The sequence below is a fragment of the Coenobita brevimanus genome, chromosome 40, assembly GCF_032717465.1.
Source record: "Coenobita brevimanus isolate Jiangsu-jjx chromosome 40, ASM3271746v2, whole genome shotgun sequence".
In the NCBI taxonomy this organism is placed as follows: Eukaryota; Metazoa; Arthropoda; class Malacostraca; order Decapoda; family Coenobitidae; genus Coenobita; species Coenobita brevimanus.
Window position 1 is genome coordinate 66,748,507 of NC_136993.1, and position 20,824 is coordinate 66,769,330.

At 40.4% G+C, this 20,824-nt stretch overlaps 1 protein-coding gene across 1 annotated transcript; it reads left to right on the forward strand.

Annotated features, from left to right (window-relative positions):
• The first annotated feature begins 1,322 nt into the window (after window positions 1-1,322).
• LOC145397178 (uncharacterized) lies at window positions 1,323-18,910 on the forward strand. The gene is made up of 6 exons (XM_080270376.1): window positions 1,323-2,108; window positions 4,717-4,982; window positions 5,908-6,045; window positions 11,681-11,867; window positions 16,449-16,514; window positions 18,644-18,910. The coding sequence occupies exons 1-6, from the start codon at window positions 1,323-1,325 to the stop codon at window positions 18,908-18,910; spliced, it is 1,710 nt and encodes a 569-aa protein (XP_080126502.1).
• The last annotated feature ends 1,914 nt before the right edge of the window (window positions 18,911-20,824 follow it).

The window sequence follows — 20,824 nt, forward strand, 5'->3', positions numbered from 1 at the left end:
AACAAATATGCTCGTGAAACTCATGGATCAGCCTCGGAATCTGGACGGACCGATCAATGTCGACCTCGGAAACGTTTAAGGGAAATGAACCGGAATACTCAAACAAAAATTAGAATTGCCACACTTAATGTATGTTCTTACACAGACAAAGAAGAAGAACTAATCGAACTAATGAAAGAACGAAAAATAGACCTGATAGGTTTAGCAGAGACAAGACATCATGGAAAAGAAAAGGGAAAAGATCTGGGAGGAGGATTTGTATTAATGTATAGTGGTGTGGAAGAAGGAAGAAGGAATCATGGCGTAGCTATGATAGTAGGACCAGCTCTATCACCACATGTACAAGAAGTCAAACTTGTAAATGAAAGGTTAATGTACTGTACCTTGAATATAAAAAATATGAAACATATCATATACCAGGTCTATGCCCCACAACAAGGACACTCCGAAGATGAAAAACGGGAATATATGGAACTTCTTGAAGATAACTGTGACCTCAGACCAAATCATACAACAATACTTATGGGAGACTTCAACGCCCGAGTGGGAAAAGAGAGAGAAGGAATAGAAAATATTATCGGTCCATTTGGTGAAGAAACCAGGAATACTGAAGGCGAAAATCTGATCGACTTGTGTGTTAGAAATAATCTCAAAATCATGAATGGCTACTTTGAACACAAAGAAGAGCATCAATTCACACGATATAGGTGGAATACGGTAACTGGACAATTTGACCAAAAATCCATCATAGACTACTTTATAACATCAGATAAACGGATATTTCGCAATGTTAAAGTTCTTCCTGGAGACTCTTTAAATTCTGACCATAGATTACTTGTCGGGGACCTAACTATAAACAGGAGTAAAGTGAAACAAAAACAGAAGAGAAAGATGATAAATGTTGAACCACTTAGAAATGAAGTGACAAGGGAAACTTATATGAACAAAATTGATGAACAACTTGAAAATAGGGATGACGAGATCCAAACCTGGGTCGAATTAGAAAACATTATAAGAAGAATTGCAGAAGAAGAGTTAGGAGTAAAAATGGTAGGAGGAAGCAGAAAACGACATACACCGTGGTGGACGGAAGAAGTTAAGTTGGCAGTGAAGAATAAAGTGAAGAAATTGAGGAAGTGGCTGAAACATAAAAGCCCAGAGACAAGACTTGAGTATATAGAGGCAAGAAATGAAGCTGAGAACATAAAGAGACAAGCAAAAGAAATGTTTGGAAAGACTTAGGAGAAGCTTTAGAGGAAGATGTCAGAGGAAATAAAAAGAAAATATTTGGACTGGCAAAATCATACCGTAAAGACAAAACAATGATCTACAACTTGAAAGATGACGATGGTAATATAATCACAGACGAGGACAAAATCAATGAACGATGGCAAAACTACTTTAAAAGACTACTAAACAGAGAGACAGTAGATCCTGAGGAGTACAGAGATGGATTGGGTGCAGAGTATGAAGCACAGGACGAAATTGATGACTTAATAACAATGAGAGAACTCGAGGACTCTTTGATAAAGATGAAGAACGATAAATCACCAGGCAGCGATGGAATACCTATTGAATTGATCAAGAATGGAAGTAATCGACTAAAAGAAACAGTGTTAAGAGTGGTCAATGAAGCATGGGTAAATGGAAAAATTCCACCGGATTGGGGCAAAACCATCATTGTGCCCATATTTAAAGGAAAGGGTGATTCGGGACTGTGTAATAATTACAGAGGCATGTCGCTTATAAACCACATAGCTAAACTCTACGAAAGAATTATAGAGAAAAGAGCAAGATCTACAATTGAAGACAGACTAGGAGAAGAGCAGTTTGGGTACAGGAAGGACAGAAGCACGTCGGACCCGGTATTTGTACTCAGAATGGTGATGGAAAAATGCTGGGAATATAACAAGGACCTATATGTTGCCTTTATTGACCTGTCAAAGGCTTTTGACTCAATTCCTAGGAAAAAGCTTTGGAGGTGTCTTGTAGAGGAATATGGAATCACTGGGAGATTGAAGAGGGCCATTAAGAGTACATATGACCCTCATCAATGTAAGGTTCGAACGGAGTATGAAAAAGATACTTGGTTTGAAGTGGAAACTGGGGTGAAACAAGGAAGTGTACTATCCCCATTACTGTTTATTGCTTATATGGACATGATAATTAAAAGATTCAAGGAAAGGTTTGGAAATGAAGAGCAAGGGGATATATTGGCCTACGCAGACGACATCGCATGTTGGAGTAATAGCCGGCCACAACTAACAAGAGCTTTGGAGTGCTGGAGGGAATGTTTTGAAGAAGCAGGAGTAGCAGTAAACATAAACAAAACAGAAATACTCACTGTGAAAAAGCAAAATGATGACGCGGATGATATAGTAGTTGGGGGCGATCAGGTCAAAGAAGTAGAACTTGTAAAATATCTGGGGTGTATTTTTAAGAAGGAGGGAGATAAGAATAAGAGAGAGATCACCGAAAGGATAACTAAATATAGCAGATGTGTATGCTCTCTATATCCAATACTCAAAGACAGATATGTACCACTGGAGGCAAAGAGAACTATATTCCAGTCTATTTTAACACCTATACTCACATACGCATCTGAGAGCTGGACTCTGACAACCCGAGACTGGAATAGAGTTCAAGCAGCAGAAATGAGACCACTGAGAGCAATAGTGGACAAAACAAGGAGAGACAGAATCAGGAATGAAACAATAAGAGAAATGGTTGGAGTAACATCGGTGAGAAAAGTAATCGAAAATTCACAACTGAGATGGCTAGGACATGTTGAGAGGATGGACGAGTCAAGAATAGTGAAGGAGAGATGGAATTGGAGACCTGATGGCAGAAGATCAGTCGGAAGACCTCGGAAAAGATGGAGAGATGGTGTGGAGGAACTGTTGGACAGACGAGGTATGGATAACATCGAAGCATTGAGAAATCAAGAGGCCTTTGAGAGAACCAACTGGAGACGGCTGATCCACCTGACAGGCTAAATGCCTACCTGGGAGCCGAATGAATGAATGAATGAAATGATTAAGCGTTTCCACTCAGAATCTGAGGAGGCTATTGAGTTTCTTAGAAGACACGGTGTATTACCTTCGGAAGTTTATTGCCCAGACTGTCAGCAACAGTTAAATTTAGAAAAGACAGACATCAGTGGTACTGTGGTCGGTACAAAAAGTACGCAAAAACCAAGAAACGGGTACAGTGTTGTTTTTGTGTTTCCGACTACAAAGGAACTTTTCTGGACAACGCACACCTTCTGGCTTGGCAAACTATATTGTTCATAAACCACTGGATTCAAAGGTTCTGGAACCACGACGTTATTGCCAGACGACCCTCGTCCTGGACAATCGTATCTCAAGGGTAAGCATTCCCCTAGGATAGGTTAGGTATATTGGGGTAGGTTTGGTTAGGTTTAGGGTGTTGAGTGAGGTTACGTTACGTATTCTCCTAGGATTGGTTAGGTATGTTGGGGTAGGTTTGGTTAGGTTTAGTGTGTCTGGTGAGGTTACGTTACGTCTGTTTGGTTAGATTTCGTCTGTTCCGTTGTTACCCGGTGGTGCAGTATATTTTTCTGGTGGTTTTTCATGCGATTTGAGTTGTTTTTTACTTCATTTTTTTCTGAAAATGCTTGATTTCACCTTGTGCGTCAAAGTTCATGATTGGAAAGGAGGGGAAATGAGGCATTTCCGACAAAAATGAAGGTCAAAAACACTCGAATCGCATCAAAAACTACCAGAAAAATATATTGCACTACCTGGGGGGTGTATTGTCCACTTGTAAAAATTTACCCATGAGCCAACAGTATATGATTTTTATTCACGTGAGGTAGTCAGTGGAGACAAGTCTTTATGTTGGTACCATTATCTCCCTCTTTAACATTAATATTTTTTCCAGTTAATGCCAGACGATAGGTTCAAGAGAGTGCGTAACACGGGATTCACAGCTGATAACCAGAGTGAGAGATAAGAAAAAATATACAATGATAAAATATTTGTTTCATTTTGCAGCTATAAATACAATGACTGTCCTTGGATGATGTTCAATTCGTGGAATGAGAAATTAAAGAATATTTATTGCTGTTTTTATACAAGATTACCCTAAACATTTTGCTGAAATACGTATTAATGATATAGATGAGTTGAGGGAGGGTTCGCATTGTTACTTCTCATGCCCAGCATCTTCTACAACCACCACTGTCATGTATGTAGCAGAGTACTTCAAACTTGTTGATTTTTTAAAACCACAACATGGCATTGTTAATTAATTCTGCATTCATACAGCTTTATTCCGGTCCGTCTTTTTCAGAGTACTAAGAACTTTAGCCATTCCTGATGAAAATGAACTCTTTAAAAATGAATAATACATCAAACCTTCACTGCAAGCAGTATGTGACTATTCCAGTGTGTGAATGTTTCAAAGCATGCAGTATGCAGCCCAAAAATTACAATAGGAAACGCAGAAAAAGAACAAATTACCTTAGGAAAGTGGACATATCATACAGCTTCTGAAAAAAAAATGGTACAAATGACCTCAAAAGGATTGTTTTTTCCTGATGGTAGGCTGTCTGACGCACGAAGTTGCACTTTTTTTTTCGTGACTGGTATTGTCTAAACCATTCCACCGAGGAAGTATCACTACTCACCCTTGTGACACAATAAAAAAAATAAAAAAAAGCTACTCACTCATACCTGTGTCTATGTTTTACAGATCACGAGGAGAAAAATGTGGCAAACGCGACATGGAGTGCTGAGTACTGGGTCGGTGGTACTGGAGTCTGTGGGTACCCTGCTGGGTCAAGGACTGTACGGCCGCCTATCAACCAGCCAGTCCAACCACATCCTGGTCGGCACTTGGTTGTTCTTCGGTGTGGTGGTGGGCACAGCATATCGCAGCAGCCTCATCGCCTCCCTCACCCTCCCCAGGCTGCCACTCAGACCCGAGACAATCGAGGAGCTGGTCAAAGCAGTTGACAGGTGAGATATCGACGAACAAAAGTTTGGACGCACAGATGTTGAATGAAACTGAAATTTGAGTTAATGCTGGGCCCTTGTTTTTATCTCTCAGCTTTGTCACTGCATGTAAATTCTTAAAGTTTCTCATGAGTTTTATTTTTCTCCTAGTTAACCAACACATCACATTGTGAGTTAGTTTTCTCCCAGCAACTAGTGTTTTATTCATATTCAACGATACATTACTGTCAGACCTGACTGTTCACAAGCAGGACAACACTGAAGAAATCTACAAATGGTGTTCTCAAGTACCACGTAATACAGCACCCACTTGGACCATACTTGAAATATTCCATCCCTCAATATAATTATATCTACATTACTTTTTTTTTACTTTTGTACTGACCGCTATCGTAACCTTATTCACTCCTACGTGCATTCAGAGATATCACCGCCATACAGTCTTTCACTTATGTTCTCTCCACCGTCTGTCTTAATACAGGGACTGGATCCGCACATCCTTTAGTCCTCTGGAAATAATCTTTTTCATTGCTTATCAAATACTCAGTCTGTTGTGTATTTTTATCATTATTATTCCACATACTACAATATGATAAATGCAAGGAATGTGCAGTAATTGGACAGTATAGAGAAATGCCAACAAAAAAATATAGTTTTTCCATTTTAACCTGACCCAGATCTTGTCCATTTGCAGCATATTTCACCCAGTTCAGTGGCACAAAAGAGACACTACTAAGCCTCGATTCCTTTCCATTAATTTATTGGTACAACTTAGCAGTACAAATACAAAGATGACAATATTAGGCCAAGTCAGAGTATACAAAAATACTACTACTTGTATCTTGACGTTCAGTTTTAGTGCTGCGTTATTCTTGGGGCCTCAGTTGTAATACTAGATACATAATTTTTATTCGTACATTTTTTTCAGAGTGACGATCGAATCTTTTGGTACTTCACATAAGGTGTTCTTTTTAAACTCTGAAACAAGTGCCTTTAGAGAACTTGGGAACTTGCTGGTCGTGGGAGTAGACCTTATGGACGGACTCAACGCAGCTCTGAAGATGAAGTGAGTTGGTTTAATTTACACTGATAACCGCGTAACTCACTGCATAATATACCAGTATTTTGGAGATACACTGACTGATGTCAGACACTTTAAATTATTTGGTTGCGTGAATGTATAAATCTGAATATTTTATACAGGCACCTGGTGGTTTAGTGGGTAATTACGGCGCTCCAATCGGATTGAGCCGGTGAAGGTTTATATCCAAGAGGTGGTTGGAGTTTATTGCTCATGTAATGCCACTCAGGGATGAGTGAGGCTGGTCACTCATCTTAAATAACAGGACCAACTGCCTAGCCCTGGGCTCCTACGCTCCTCATGAGGCAATGTAGGATTGGATGATGAATGGATGAATGAAAAATTTTGTCACATTTGCAGGAGAAAAATAACTTTTGTACTGTATATGAAAAAATGGAAAAGAAAAAGAGAGAACAAGTGTATTGGCAATTTGCAGTTTTTATGGATGTTCTACTTTACAAAGCGTATACAGTATTGTACATCGTCTTACGATACTGATCAAAGTATGAAAAGTTAATGTTTTTTATGTGTCCGGCTCTATGTGTAAGCACCAGATCCCTTTCCCTGATGCCTAGCAGACCCCTATGCACTGTACCGTACACCTCCACATGTCACCCTTCCGGCACTAACATTTGCCGTCCATAATGAAAACACGCTAAGCCTGTCTCATACAGGATTGCTGTACTGGTATCAGCGTGGCTGTTTTACAACATGTCAGCAGATCTTAAGCTAGATCAGTAAAGTGTGCATTTAACAAAATTCAGAACCATAAACAGCTCCCCTGTCCCAGCAGGGATTTGAATCCACATCCACGGGAATACTAGAACTTTTTATCGACTCGGCCACCGATAGCTAACGATAACTATCGCACAGGTTCCGTTTCTTAAGCCACATTTATTCATGCATCCTCCAGACGACACTGTTCGGCTTCAAGGAGATATCTTGTCCTGATAGGGTATATGGATGTCCGATCTGTCCTCACTTGAATCCAAAATCTTTCCAGACTTGAATGGCATTGCTTGGAGATAGTAAGATTATAAAGTCATGTGTCACTGATATGAAGGTAACATTAGAGCGTACTGATCTCAATAGTGCTATTATCGATTGGTTTAAGTCTCGAACATGTATAGGAGTGACTTCCATGTGGTGTAATTACTTAAAGCAATTACTTATTATCTGGAGGAGACTAGACATTTTCTGTGTTGTGATAATTTGTCCTGCACTCATGCCCTCGCAAAGTCATGGCATTAGTTTGAGAACATATAAAACTAAAGGAAGGCAAAATTACAACTATATAAGTGAGCAAAATTTTTGAAGTTTTTTTTCACTTCTTTTGTAATTTACCATAGTATATTATGAATACATTTTTGTCTGTGGCTGTGAAACTCAAAAACTTTAACTGTTCCAAGACTAACGCCTCGGATAGTTAAAAAAAAAAAAAAAAAAAGTGCAGGTAAACACAGTGCTATGATTTTCCAGAGGAGCGAGGAAGTACTTGGTCTAGGTTTAGCATGTTCCCCAAAGCAATGCATGTCTCCTAGACACAGGCCCGCATTCTCGTTGGGAATGAAAGGCTCTTTAGCACCTGTTCCGTAGTGATTTATTCTTGAAATTGTCTTGGTAATATCCTTTAGTACGTTATTTATGCAGAATAAGGCGATGTTTAAAGGATTTATATAAGACAGAGTATGATAGTAGGGTGGAACAGGCATAATAAATCAATTAAAGAAAGGGTGTTGAGGAGCTTTCTTCGACGACGAGAATACAGGCCACAATGGCTATTTAAACAATGACCCTGTTACATGAACTGTCTGTTACCTGTCATTCAGAGTGAACCTAGAGTACTGTCAGGCATTACAGAGGACAAATATAACGTGTTTACAGTGGATATTTCCCTTTTGCACTCAAATACTCGGTGGTATGGTGATAGAAATCTCTAAATAAGAAACCATGGACTAAATCGCCACAGTTCGTGTTAGTTTTCATAATATTTCTGATCACTATATATCTTATCTTGCTATCACCACACGACTGTATTTGAGGATGAAAAGCCAGATGTAGTTTTCAATCATTCTTTCATATCAGGCTGAATACAATTATCTAACTTTAGGCATAAATAAAAGCGAAATGCGTCCTCCAAATAAAAATTAAGTGAGACTTTCAAAATGAAACTCTTGAAAAGAAAAAAAAAGGAAATGTGGTACAAACGTGGTTCAATCAATTCATCGTCCGTATTTCTCTCATTTACAGGGTCCTCCCAGTCGCCATCAAACGACTGTGCCGGCAGCAACTGTTGTAACTTCCAGTCATGCTCGTCAGCGGGAAGTGAAGGAGCAGCCTTATATTTTACCAATATCCGTGGTCTTAGCACCAACCTAATTTTAGTTCATTTTTTCCTATAGTCCATATCCCCTTTGGCCCTTTTCCTCACAGAACCACAAATCTCACCCTCTACTGATATATCACCATTTTGTTTTCCCGGTTACCATCTCCTTACAAATTTCCGTAGAAAGAGCGGCACCTGTTGGTATATCAAATCTCAATAATCAGTTGACACTATTTTAAACTTCACTTCATCCAGTTTTGATTACTCATTGTATAAACTAAATTGTCAAAACATTACCAAATATATCTGTGTAGTCTATCACTCCCCCAGTGCTTCTTCAGAACCCAGTGTATTTGATTCCATCTCCACACAGTTGAGTAACCTTAACATTGCCCTTAGCACCGAAATTACCATTTTGGGTGATTTTAATGCACATAATGTTGAATGGTTATTGCATTTTGCCAGGATTGACGATGCTGGTCTAGAGTGCGAGCTGTTTGCAGAATCGTTTAATCTCACGCAGTTAGTAAAGCAACCAACCAGAATACCTGATAATCCTGACAATAATGCCCATCTCTTGGATCTGAAAAATAATCCAGATCAATACAGGATAGAGGTACTGTCACCACTTGGATCCTCTGACCACAATCTCTTCAAAGCCTCATTAGTTAACCCCCCACACCTCCCCATTCTGAACCTGTCAGGGTGACCCGATGGCACTTTGATAGGGCAAACTGGGATGGATTGAGAAATTATCTTGCTGACATTCCATGGCAGTCTTTCTTCTCTAGGGATCCCAATTCTACCCAGTCCCACATTTGCGACTTAATACCAGCTTGTATGGATTTATTCATACCAAGCCAACAGTTCACTAAAAGATCTAACTCTCCAAAATGGTTTGATGGCAACTGTGCCAGAGCAACAGCCCAAAAGTCATTAGCATATAACTCATACTTAAAATAAGAAACATCTGAATCACTCTCCCAATTTAAAATTGCTAGAAATCATGCAAAAGCTGTAATAAATCTATCTAAATCAATCTTTCTTCAAAATCAAGCATCAAAACTACTTGACAACCCTAATGACAATAGAATATTCTGGTCAACTTTTAATTCTTTCAATAATAACTTTAACAAGTCATCATCCATTCCCCCACTAAAATCTTCAGATGGCAACATTACAAATGACCCGTGTGGGCAAGCAGATATTTTTGTCAGTACCTTTGCCAGAAACTGTACCATAGACGACACCAGCCAGAACGTCCCAGTACTAGAACTTGACTCTCCCGAAATTGTTCCACTGAAAATTCAGACAGGACACCTAAAATCTATCCTAGACAATTTACCTACCAACAAAGCTCCAGGCCCAGATGGAATTCCGCCAATTGTTCTGGAATATTGTTCCCCAGAACTTGCCTCTGTTTGAGCTAAATTATTCAGACTATGCATACATACTTCTACTTCATGGCAAGAAGCCAGTATCTACCCAGTTCCAAAGAGAAGAAGTTCATCTGATCCCTCTGATTACAGACCAATAGCTGTCACATCTTCTCTTGGTAAATATTTGAAATTTTAATTAATAAGCACATTGCTAAACATCTTGAATCCAACAACTTAATTAGTGATAGACAGCATGGTTTTCGCCACGAAAGATCCACCATTGTCATACTCAATCTCCTGACTCATACAATCCATCAGTCAATCGACCTACATGGAGAAACTCATGCAGTAGCCCTTGATATTTCTAAAATTTTCGACGGAGTATAGCACCGTTCCCTGCTGTCCAAACTCCCTTGCTATGGACTAACGTCTTTTGTTCCTCTGCTTTCCTCATATCTCAATGACAGAAAAATAAGAATAAAAGTAGATGATGTATATTCCAATTTCCACCCAACGCCGGCATGCCACAAGGATCAGTTCTGGCACCAAAGCTGTTCTTGGTTCATAATAATGATCTCTTACCTGTCACCCACAATCTCATCCATTCATATGCAGAAGACTCATCGCTTCACAGTCCATTCACACTCAGACACCCTTTTACAAAGTCTATTATCTCTAACTCTCAACTCAGTACAGCCATCTCCATAAATCAAGACCTATCTGCGGTCAGTGAATGGGGACAAAACAACCGTGTCTCATTTATAGCTAGTAAAACTAAATATATACAATTTACTAATAGACAGATATTGCCAGATTCGTATATTACCTTCAGTGCTACTAATATTCCCATCTCCAAAAGTATTGAAGTTCTCGGTGTCTCACTTGACAATGCCCTCAGCTGGACCTCTCATGTCAGATCACTTGCTAAAACCTCCTCAAAGAAACTTGGATTATTGTGCAGAGTCAGTAACTTCTTCACTGGTGAGCAGTTAGCTATAATTTATAAGTCATGTACACGCTCAGCTTGAATATTGCTCACTCTTGTGGAATGGATGTGGAGAGGTTGCATTAAAACAACTAGACAAAATTCAGAACAAAGCTGTTAGAATTATTAACAACCCTGCCATTACAAATAAACTACCTCCCCTGCAAGTAAGAAGGAATGTTGCCTCCCTTGCATTATTTTACAGATATTTTTTTGGCAAATGCTCAGACAAAGTTGCGTCCATGGTGCCACCTCTCCATGCCTTCCCTCGTGCTACACGGGCATCTGGTAGCGCTCATGACTGGAACGTCACTCAGCCATATTGCAGAACTTCTGCCTATCAGAATTCTTTCATTCCCCGAACTGCATCACTCTGGAACTCACTTCCCCAGAGTTGTTTCCCTCCTAACTTCAACCTGCAGCAGTTTAAGTCCAATTGTTACAGACATTTTATGAATGGAGGACACCAGTAATCTGGTGTATGGATTATTCTTTTTTTTTTTTTTTTTTTTACTCATTTGTTTTTCCTTCCTCAGTTAAGAAAAATCGAATAAATATTTCTCAGTATCAGCCAAAATGAACATTATTTATGTTCTTACCAGCAAGGGTGACCCATTAACGTGAAAGATATAAAGTTGTTTAATTATATATTTTGTAGGTTTAATTATTAAAAGTAACATTGGAAAAGGAATTTGGCAGCTGCATTTGAAGGAGCAAAAGCGTGTAGATGCCTTGGCATGTGACGAGGCATCAAGATTCCTAGGGACTGAATGCTGTTCGAATGATTATGTGGCCTATTCTATTGGGCATGCTATTCATATTTCTTCTAGTACAGTATATTCTGTTCTTCTATCCTGCCTCGTGCTATTTCCAGGTGGGAGAGGCGTTTGTATGAACTTTTACTTTTTACTATTTTTGTCTTTATTTCAGGAGTGCTCATATTGGCCTCTCCTTGAACCTGCAGCTGATAACGTCCCGTAACTTCGCTAAATTAGACGGCACTTCCCCCTTTTATCTAGGCACGGAAATCCTGCTACAGACTCCGAAGGCCTGGCCAGTGCCACATGATGCCCCTTACACACACCAGATTGATAAATGTCTGAGGATTATATCACAGGTGGGTAAGACATTTCAATCTTCTAGCTTAGTTTTTTTTTCATACGAAGTTACTCCTTACCTGAGTAACAATGACCTCAGATAGCAATACTATTAAAGATCTCATTGTAGTAAAGAAGTTACTTATTTCACAGGGATGATGTATTTCAATATTTTATTTTTGCAATCTAAAAGCACTTTTACCCAGCTGCGGATAAATCCATAGTGATGACTGGGCTAATGGAGTTTATCATTAATTCCAAGCCTTCTAAGAGTTACATTCTGAAATGTTATATTAAAAATTATCTGAGTATGGCAAGAGAATCGAACTGAAGTATTAGGTAATATTGTGATGCTTCGACAACTCGGCCATATGACATCGAATAAACATTAAAACCTGTTTTTTTTTTTTTTTTTTTTTGTGAGGAAGAAGGAATCAAGGGCCGCGAGCCAGCAAAATTGCTCCTTCGAAGAGAAAAACTAAATACAAGAGAGAGACATAAATGATCCGATCATTTCGAGATGCCTGGACACACTGCGTTTGAAAGACTGAAGATTATAGCAAGCAGGAAATACAGACAGAGGGAGACAGTTCCAGAGTTGACCTGTTGCATAAATGAAGGACTGGGAGTAACGGTTAACTCTTGCATCAGAGAGCTGGACAGAAAAGGGATGAGAGTTTGCTGCTAGACGGGTGCTACACGTCCGCCGTAGAGGTGGAGGAATGCATGCAGACAGTTCAGAGGAGCAGTGACCATTGAAGTAGCGATAGAAAAGAGATAAAGATGCAGCAGTGCAGCGAAGAGACAGAGTTTGAAGGGAGTCGGTAAGAGGAGGAGAGTTAATGAGACGAAAAGCCTTTGACTCCACCTTATTGAGAAGAGCTGTATGTGGGGAGCCTCCCCACACACGAGAGTTGTATTCCAAACAGGGGCGGATAAAACCCCTGTATAGAGTCAACAATTGTGCAGGGGTAAAGAAGGTACAGAGTCGGCTTAGCACACCTAATCTCTTGGAAGCAGATTTTACAAGAGATGTAATATGATCTTTCCAAGATTAATCCCGAGTAAATGAAACCCCAAGCATGTTCAAGGATGATGCAGGATTAAGCTGGATATTATTAAACATTATTGGGTATATCTGTGGAAGATTATGTCGGGTTGATAGGTGTAAAAACTGAGTCTTTGATGCATTAAAAACAACCAGATTATTTTTACGCACTCAGAGATACGAGCCAAGTCAGACATTAGGTGTGCCATAGCCTCATCCCTTGTTTGTTGAGATGGACGTTGCAGGAACTGAATGGAAAGGTGAAGGGTAGAGTCATCAGCATAAGAGTGGATAGGGTTAGATGTACAGCTTAGAAGGTCATTGATGAATAAAAGGATGAGAGTTGGTGATAGGACAGAGTCCTGAGGAACCACTGTTAGTATATCTAGGAGAAGAACGATGGCCGTCTACAACAGCGGCTATAGAATGACCAGAAAGGAAGCTAGAGATGAAGGCACAGATAGAAGGATAGAAACTGTAAGAGGGCAGTTTGGAAATTAAAGATTTATGCCAGACTCGATCGAAAGCCTTTGAGATGTCAAGTGCAATGGCAAAGCTTTCGCCAAAATCCCGAAAGGAGGATGACCAGGAGTCTGAAAGGTAGGTGAGAACTCGCGAGTGGAGCGTCCCTGACGGAACCCGTACTGACGATCAGAAAGAAGGTTGTGAGAGGAAAGATGCCTTAAAATTTTTCTGTTGAGAATTGACTCGAAAACTTTTGAAATACAGGACGTTAAAGCAATTGGACGATAGTTAGAGGATTGGGAATGGTCACCCTTCTTTGGGACTGGCTGAATGAGAGCAAACTTCTAGCAAGAAGGAAAGGTACAAGGTGATAGACAAAGGCGAAAGAGTTTGCTTAGGCAGGGTGTAAGCACAGAAGCACAGTTCTTGAGAACAACAGAAGGTACTCCATCAGGACCATATGCCTTACTAGTACTGAGGCCTGTCATGGCAGAAAATACATCAGCTGAAGAAATTTTAATGTCAGCCATGAGGAAGTCAGAGGGGGGAAGTGATGGAGGAACAACACCGGAATCATCTAAGGTAGAATTGGAGGAGAAAGTCTGAGCAAAGAGATCTGCTTTATCAGTAGAAGAAATAGCTACAGAGCCATCAGAGTAGAAAAGAGGAGGGAAGGATGATGAGGTAAAGTTATTAGAAAGGTTTTTGGCAAGGTGCCAGAAGGAGCGGGAAGAATTCGAGTTAGAGAGTTGAGAGCATTTAGTATGGATGAAATTATTTTTAGCAGAGCGAAGAACAGACTTAGCACGATTCCGGGCAGAAACATAAACAAGATGTGATTCCGGGGTGGATTGGCTCTGGTACCTTTTATAGGCCCTTTCCTTGTTGCAGACAGCATTAGAACAAGCGTGATTAAACCCAGGCTTTCTTGCATTAGTCAAAGGATATGAGAAAGGAATGTGTGCCTCCATGCCCGAGAAAATAACCTCTGTAATGCGCAAGGCGCACCCAGATGGCTCCCAGCCATGGAAGCAATAATCATTTCCAGGGAAAATCAAAGAAGTTCTGCCTGAGGGCCTACCAGTCCGCAGCTCTATCAGGGGAAAAACTGGCAAAAAAAAAAGGAAATTATCAATCAAGTATAAGCGGTGTAAGAAGCTCACTTCCTGAAGAAAACAATGCCCAATGTGAAGCCGGGGAACAGTCATCTCCAATCGCCGAGGCACTACCACCCACAGAAAAATATCACTTGATTTATTATTAACAACAGCATCCCACAGGCTCTGCCAGTAAGTTAGAATCACATATTTAAAGTAAGGTGTCATATCGCAAGGAGGAAGGGGGTAGTTGGCAGGGGTCGTCGATAACAAGTGGCTTTTTCTCATGAATTTTTTGCCATCCACACCAACATGTGCATGAACCCAACAAAATCAGACTATTTTGCTTCTTCTGAATCAGGAAGAGCCACTCGAGAAAGGCAAGGAACCTAGGATGAGCTGAATTTAAAGACTCAATGGTCAAAAGACGCTTTGAGAATCACTAAAAACTGTAAAAGAATCCTCCTAATCTGCTAAAATCAGCTGCAGTCAGTTCTGAAGTCAAGAGAGGAGTTTAGAAGAATAATTCTTCCTCTTACATCATCTTGGAAATACACCCCAGACCCGACACCGGTGTCTGACTCTGAACCATCTGTATATATAAGGGCGGCTCCTTAGTGAACAGATGAATGTTCCAAAAATAGCTGATGAAGAGCCAGAGAAGAGGCAGAATTCTTCATAACCTCAGGACTCCTGCACACCTGCACCTCTGGAAGGCACCATGGAGCGATTTCGATGAGCCGTACAGGGCAGACACACTCTGCAGAGAATCCTAAGTCATAATGAGCCTAACCTTTTACCCGATGGAATGTGGAGTGCTGTGCTGACGAACAATAACTGTGTGACTTTGAACCGTTTTTATATACAGGGACAGTGCCTCTTTGAAAGGATTTGTTACAAAATAGCTGATGCCTGATGAAATGCCAGAGTAGAGAAAGAAGATTTAGTAAACTCAAAATCCCAGCACACCTACACCTCTGGAAGGTACCATGGTGTAATTCTTGGTAGCCATACAGGGCAGACAAGCTATGCAGAGAGATCTAAATTCACCATAATCTAGATGATCCCGTACCCAAAGGAATTTGGAGTGCGAGGATGAGAAACATTATACCAAAACATATGCTTGCTCTTATAAACAAACTGTAGTGAATGAGTCTGGAATATGTCTCACTCGGTTCCAGCAATGAATGAGTTGTGACCTGCACTGTTGATAAAAGAAAGGAACACCAGCCTCCACAAGCTAGGAATTCAGTAGGATCTGAAAGCACCAGTAACAAGAAACAAAACAGCATGATGAATACTGTAGGTTGAGAACACTAACCCGCGGTACAGTAGAGGAGAAGCACACTTCACAGTCATAGGCAAATTTAGATCCCACTAATGCTTGATATAGGTGTAGGAGTGTCCTCTGATCAGCATCCCACGAGGTGTGAGGTGATGAGACAGCACCTTCAACAAATTTACCGCTTGCATACAAGACACTGTTAGAAGTTTCAAATGCGAAACCCAAGTAAAATGACAGACAAACACAAGCCAAGAAACTTGGTCCTCTCCTTGCACTGTAGCGGACACCAGCCCCTTTAATCTATGAACGTGCATATCTACTCTCCTACTTGAAGAAAAATGGAAACCTCTTCAGTCTGAGTAGCTAGGTACCCTTTCCAGCACCATCTTCCTCCTTCTCTCAACAGCACACATCCGGGAGGCAGCAAACCATATCACTAGGTCATCCAACTGAAAGGGAAGAAGACACCTTCTTTGGCAGGGAATCAAGTATGCCATTGATGGCAACAGCAAGCAAAGGAACACTTAGTACACTCCTCTGTGGGACACTTTGCTGCCTGGACTCGTAGGACAGAGTGAGAGAACACGGGCCTGAAACCTGTGGTTCAACAAGAAGTCCTAAGGAACGACAGATGACCTTGCAACCCCAAACCGTGAAGTTGATTCAGGATGCCATGGTGTTATGGTGTATTGTACGTCTTTTCCAGGTCAACGAACAAAGCTACAAGATGTTCCCCGATGCAAAAGCCTCACAGACTGCTGACTCAAGTCAGGTGAGGTAGTCTGATGTACATCTCATCCTATGAAACCCACTGTGTGACATACAGAAGAAACCTTTTCTTTAGATCTTTGGTTACTGAACTAGCCTCATACTAACCATCCTCTCAAATAGTCTGCATACACAGGATCTCAAACTAAAGGGACCAAAATTAGACACATTAGAACAATTTGTATATGGTTTAGGAAATGGAAGAACTATACCTATCTCGCAATTAGCAGATACTTTATCTTCATCCTTTATCCAATTGTAAATTAAAAATAAAAAGAACAGAGAATCGTATGGCAATTGGCAAATCATAGCATAAGGAATGTCATTAGGTCCAGGAACAGAGTCACTACACTGCTGGAGAGCAGCCTGCAGTTCACAGACACCAAAGAAAGCATAAGGTTCCCTTTCAGTAAGGAGAAAGGAAATACCAAACCTTTCCTGTTGATGCCAGAGAAAGCAATATAGCTTGGAGGGATTTGAACAAAACACATTGTAAAAGTGCTCTGCCAGGACAGAAGCTACTTCAAAGGGGTTGGATACAGAAGATCCCTGAATATGGAGGAAAGGAGAAGGGGAATACTTACCCATTATTTTCACCACCTTCTTTCAGACCAATTGTAAAAGACTGGATGAGGTGATAGATGAGACATAGGTTCTTCACAAGGTATGATGGCTCCTCACACTACCACTGCCACTTACAGACTGAGCCGCACAACCGCAGGGTATATGGCGGTCCTACCTACCCAGTAGGTATCATAGAAAATGGTCACGAGTTCAAAGGATGGAGGGAAGGTAAGTGCAGTACAGCACGTCAGCCGGCGGCGCTCCGCGCCCTGAATCGTGACGTCCATGCACATTAGCCGGCACTTAAGGGGAGGACTTCATTCTAGTGTCTGTTCATGTGCCAGGTTTGTCAACAGATAGTGTTTTCAGTAGTGGCAGGTGGACCTTGAAAACCGTGGCAAATACTTCGTATGTAGCCCAAACATGTTATTCATTGAAATTTATATCTGTATCCCCCAAGTAACATGGAGATCCATACGAATACACCAGATCACTCTATAAATCACATTAGTCCTATATCGGCTTCTTCACCAAAGAATCATCATGGTCCAGGGTATGAAAATATTTTAATTTAAAAGAATATTAAGAATTTGAGGATGGTTAGCACATTTTTGTATAAATGTAATGTGATACGGTGCATGTTTGGACCAAAGCTATATCTTTTAAATAAGATAATCTGTTGCACAGAAGATTCGGTCCAGTGACTAAACACTTGAGTTTTACATATTTTTACTAAATGCAACTTGAAAAATATATCAGTATTAATATTTTAAGAAGGTGCTTATTTATATTTTCACCCTGAAAAGTGGCAAACTTTCTTTTCTGATGCATTGCACAGTATCTAATATCGATACTTTTGTAGAATTAAAAAGTATTAGCCCTTACTTCATTACACTAAAATATCGTTTTGTTTAGCAAAGTACAACGCAAATAATCGTATTGTACGATTCATGTGCACCGTACAGTTTTCCTGAAAGATTATGAAAAGGATAAATTAAGGACGAAGATTATGTTCTCTAATAATAAATTAAAGAAGTAATTACTGGTGGTGCGGGTTGACTGTTTAAAAGCATGCTACATAGCGAGGTGTTATGCCAACATTATTTTTGGCCATTGTTCGGTACATCGAAATAGTCCAAACAGGCCGATAAAATGTGGTGATTGTAACACTGAATACGAGGGGATGGTACAGTATTCTTAGCTGTTGCCTGAATTATCGCTGAACCAACCAATTTTAGTCTGAGTGGGAGACAGAAACGACCAACCTAGACTGATGCATTATATTTGATGAATTCACTTTATCAGAGTTGTAGAACAGACTGTTTGATCGATTCTTAATGCGTTGCATTGTCATTAAACACCGTGCATTTACGAGTATGCGTATGTTGGGTGACTGCGCATAAATTCAGTATATTCAGTGCATTAGAAGAAAAAAGGGTAAATATAAATAACACTCTTGGTTATGAGATTCCTACACATTTAATAAAAACATAGAACATTTACTACACTGGGACTTGAAGTCTATTCTAGAGTCTTCCACGGCTCACTACTGCAACTTTCTGTTTTCAGGCTGGTCTGTATGAGCTTTGGAAGAAGGAAACACTGGAAACCGCTGCACGTGAAAGTCGAATGAAACAGAGGGAACAAATAAAACAGCAGGAGCAGGATGGAACAGAACACAGCCAAACTAATTTCAGGAGTCTGTCTGTTACTCATATACAGGGACCTCTGCTGCTTCTCCTGGCGGGCAACACCCTGGGTAGTGTGGCTTTTGTGGTGGAGAGGCTGCTGGTGTCGGACCTCACCCTTCTCCTACACAAGGACCTACAAAACTAACTTTTGACTTATTAATTTTTCGTATGATTCCTGCAGGTAGATTTTTTTTCTGATACAAAACAGATCCATAACATAATTTAGTATCTGACCTCTTCAGTCTTAGGGCATCATTATTGTTGCATTCATATTATTAGTAATTATTTGGGGGAAACATGAATAAAATAGAAAAGACATCCAGGGTGCAATGTGTATTTATAAGGTATTATCAGCAATAAGAAAAAATGCTAGTCTACAAGTCCTTACACACTTATAAGGTGTATGCAATGCCAGATTTTGAGAAAGTAAAAACTCAAACTAACATGTATTATTCTTTTCCAATTTACAGCAGCACGTAACACAAAGGTGTTAACATTAACAATTCCTGCTAGTCTTTGCCAATGGACATACTTAAAGTGAAAGCGATATAGCTTAAATTCTTAATGCACTTTTTACCATGTTATTTATGGTTGAAAATACAAATCCATTTTTATTTCACTCTTCATCATTCAAATGGTGACAATACAGTAAGATGGAATGTCCGAGGTGCAACCCAAGAGCTCCCGAAATTTGACTACAGTAGGAAAAAAAAAAACTTACGTCGTCAAATCACCAGCGTCTCCTTCACAGTAGTCTCCTTGGGCGTGCAGTCATCGATCCCAGTGGATCCATGATAGGAACACTTTCTAGAAGTCCTTGAGCATTGTCTTGTTCAGGACCTTGTGCAATTTTCTCCTGGATCTCTCCAGTGGTGTCAGATCCTAGTCCTTTCAGCTGGATTGTCATTTTTGGACAGAGGAAAAACCTCACAGGCGGCCAAATCGGCTGCATGATGGGGTTTGGGGACAACTGGCATGTTTACGATGCCAAAAAACTGCTGAACAACAAAGGCTGTGTGCACGGGTGCATTCTCATGGTGACGCACCCATTTATTTGTGTGCCACTTTTCTGGAGGTTTTGGCTCACGTCGCCAGACAAAATGCACTGGCAAGTTCCATATGATAGGCTAACAATGACACAAACGTCGTTGATTGTCCTGCTGCGACTTCGAGGATGGTTGCATAAACTTAGGCCACACTGTCAGAAGCTGAACTGCTGGAAGGGCGACCAGAACGTGCATCCTTATCTGTTGACGTTCGTCCGTTTTTAAAATTGTTAAACCAGTAGTTGGTTTGTGTAACCCCTAAAGCATTGTCACCAAATGCTTGTTTTAACAGTTTATCCATTTCTGCCGCGTTCTTCCCAAGTTTCATACAAATCTAGATGCACACATCTTGCCCTGTCACATCTTCCATTTTCTAGACCATAAAATTCACAGACACACAGCGATAAAAGAACACACACATGCAGCGAACACATCCACCCTGCACACCACCAATTGACACACTAACAAACAAAAGGTGCCTGTACTGCCACCCAGCATCCACACACCGTACAACAAGCGGTTTCCGCCTTGCTTTCAAATTTCGTGAACTTTTGGGTAGCACCTCGAATTGCTGACATTTCACAAGCCTCTTATCAAGAGAGGTATTGGAGAAGGAAGTGTTTATGCTGTGGCATCGGTATGATTTGGTAGTTCCATTGCCTTTCTGTAAACGTCCCATAACACCCAGTCTCCCGCAAATGGCTATGCTGGATCTTAATAGACAGTTTTAAAATTCATTCTACTGAGTTCATGTGGCGATGAACAAGGCGCAACAACAACAAAATCATCACCACGACCACCATCAATAACAAGAACAAGATCCCCACCACCATCAACACCACCACCATCAACACCACCACCACCACCACCACCATCATCACCACCACCACCACCACCACCACCACCACCACCACCACCACCAACAACAACAACAACAACAACAATAGTGTCAATGAAACAGATGGTTCAGATAAAGTCTTCAAATATTTCAGGATCTTTAATTCAGTTCTTCA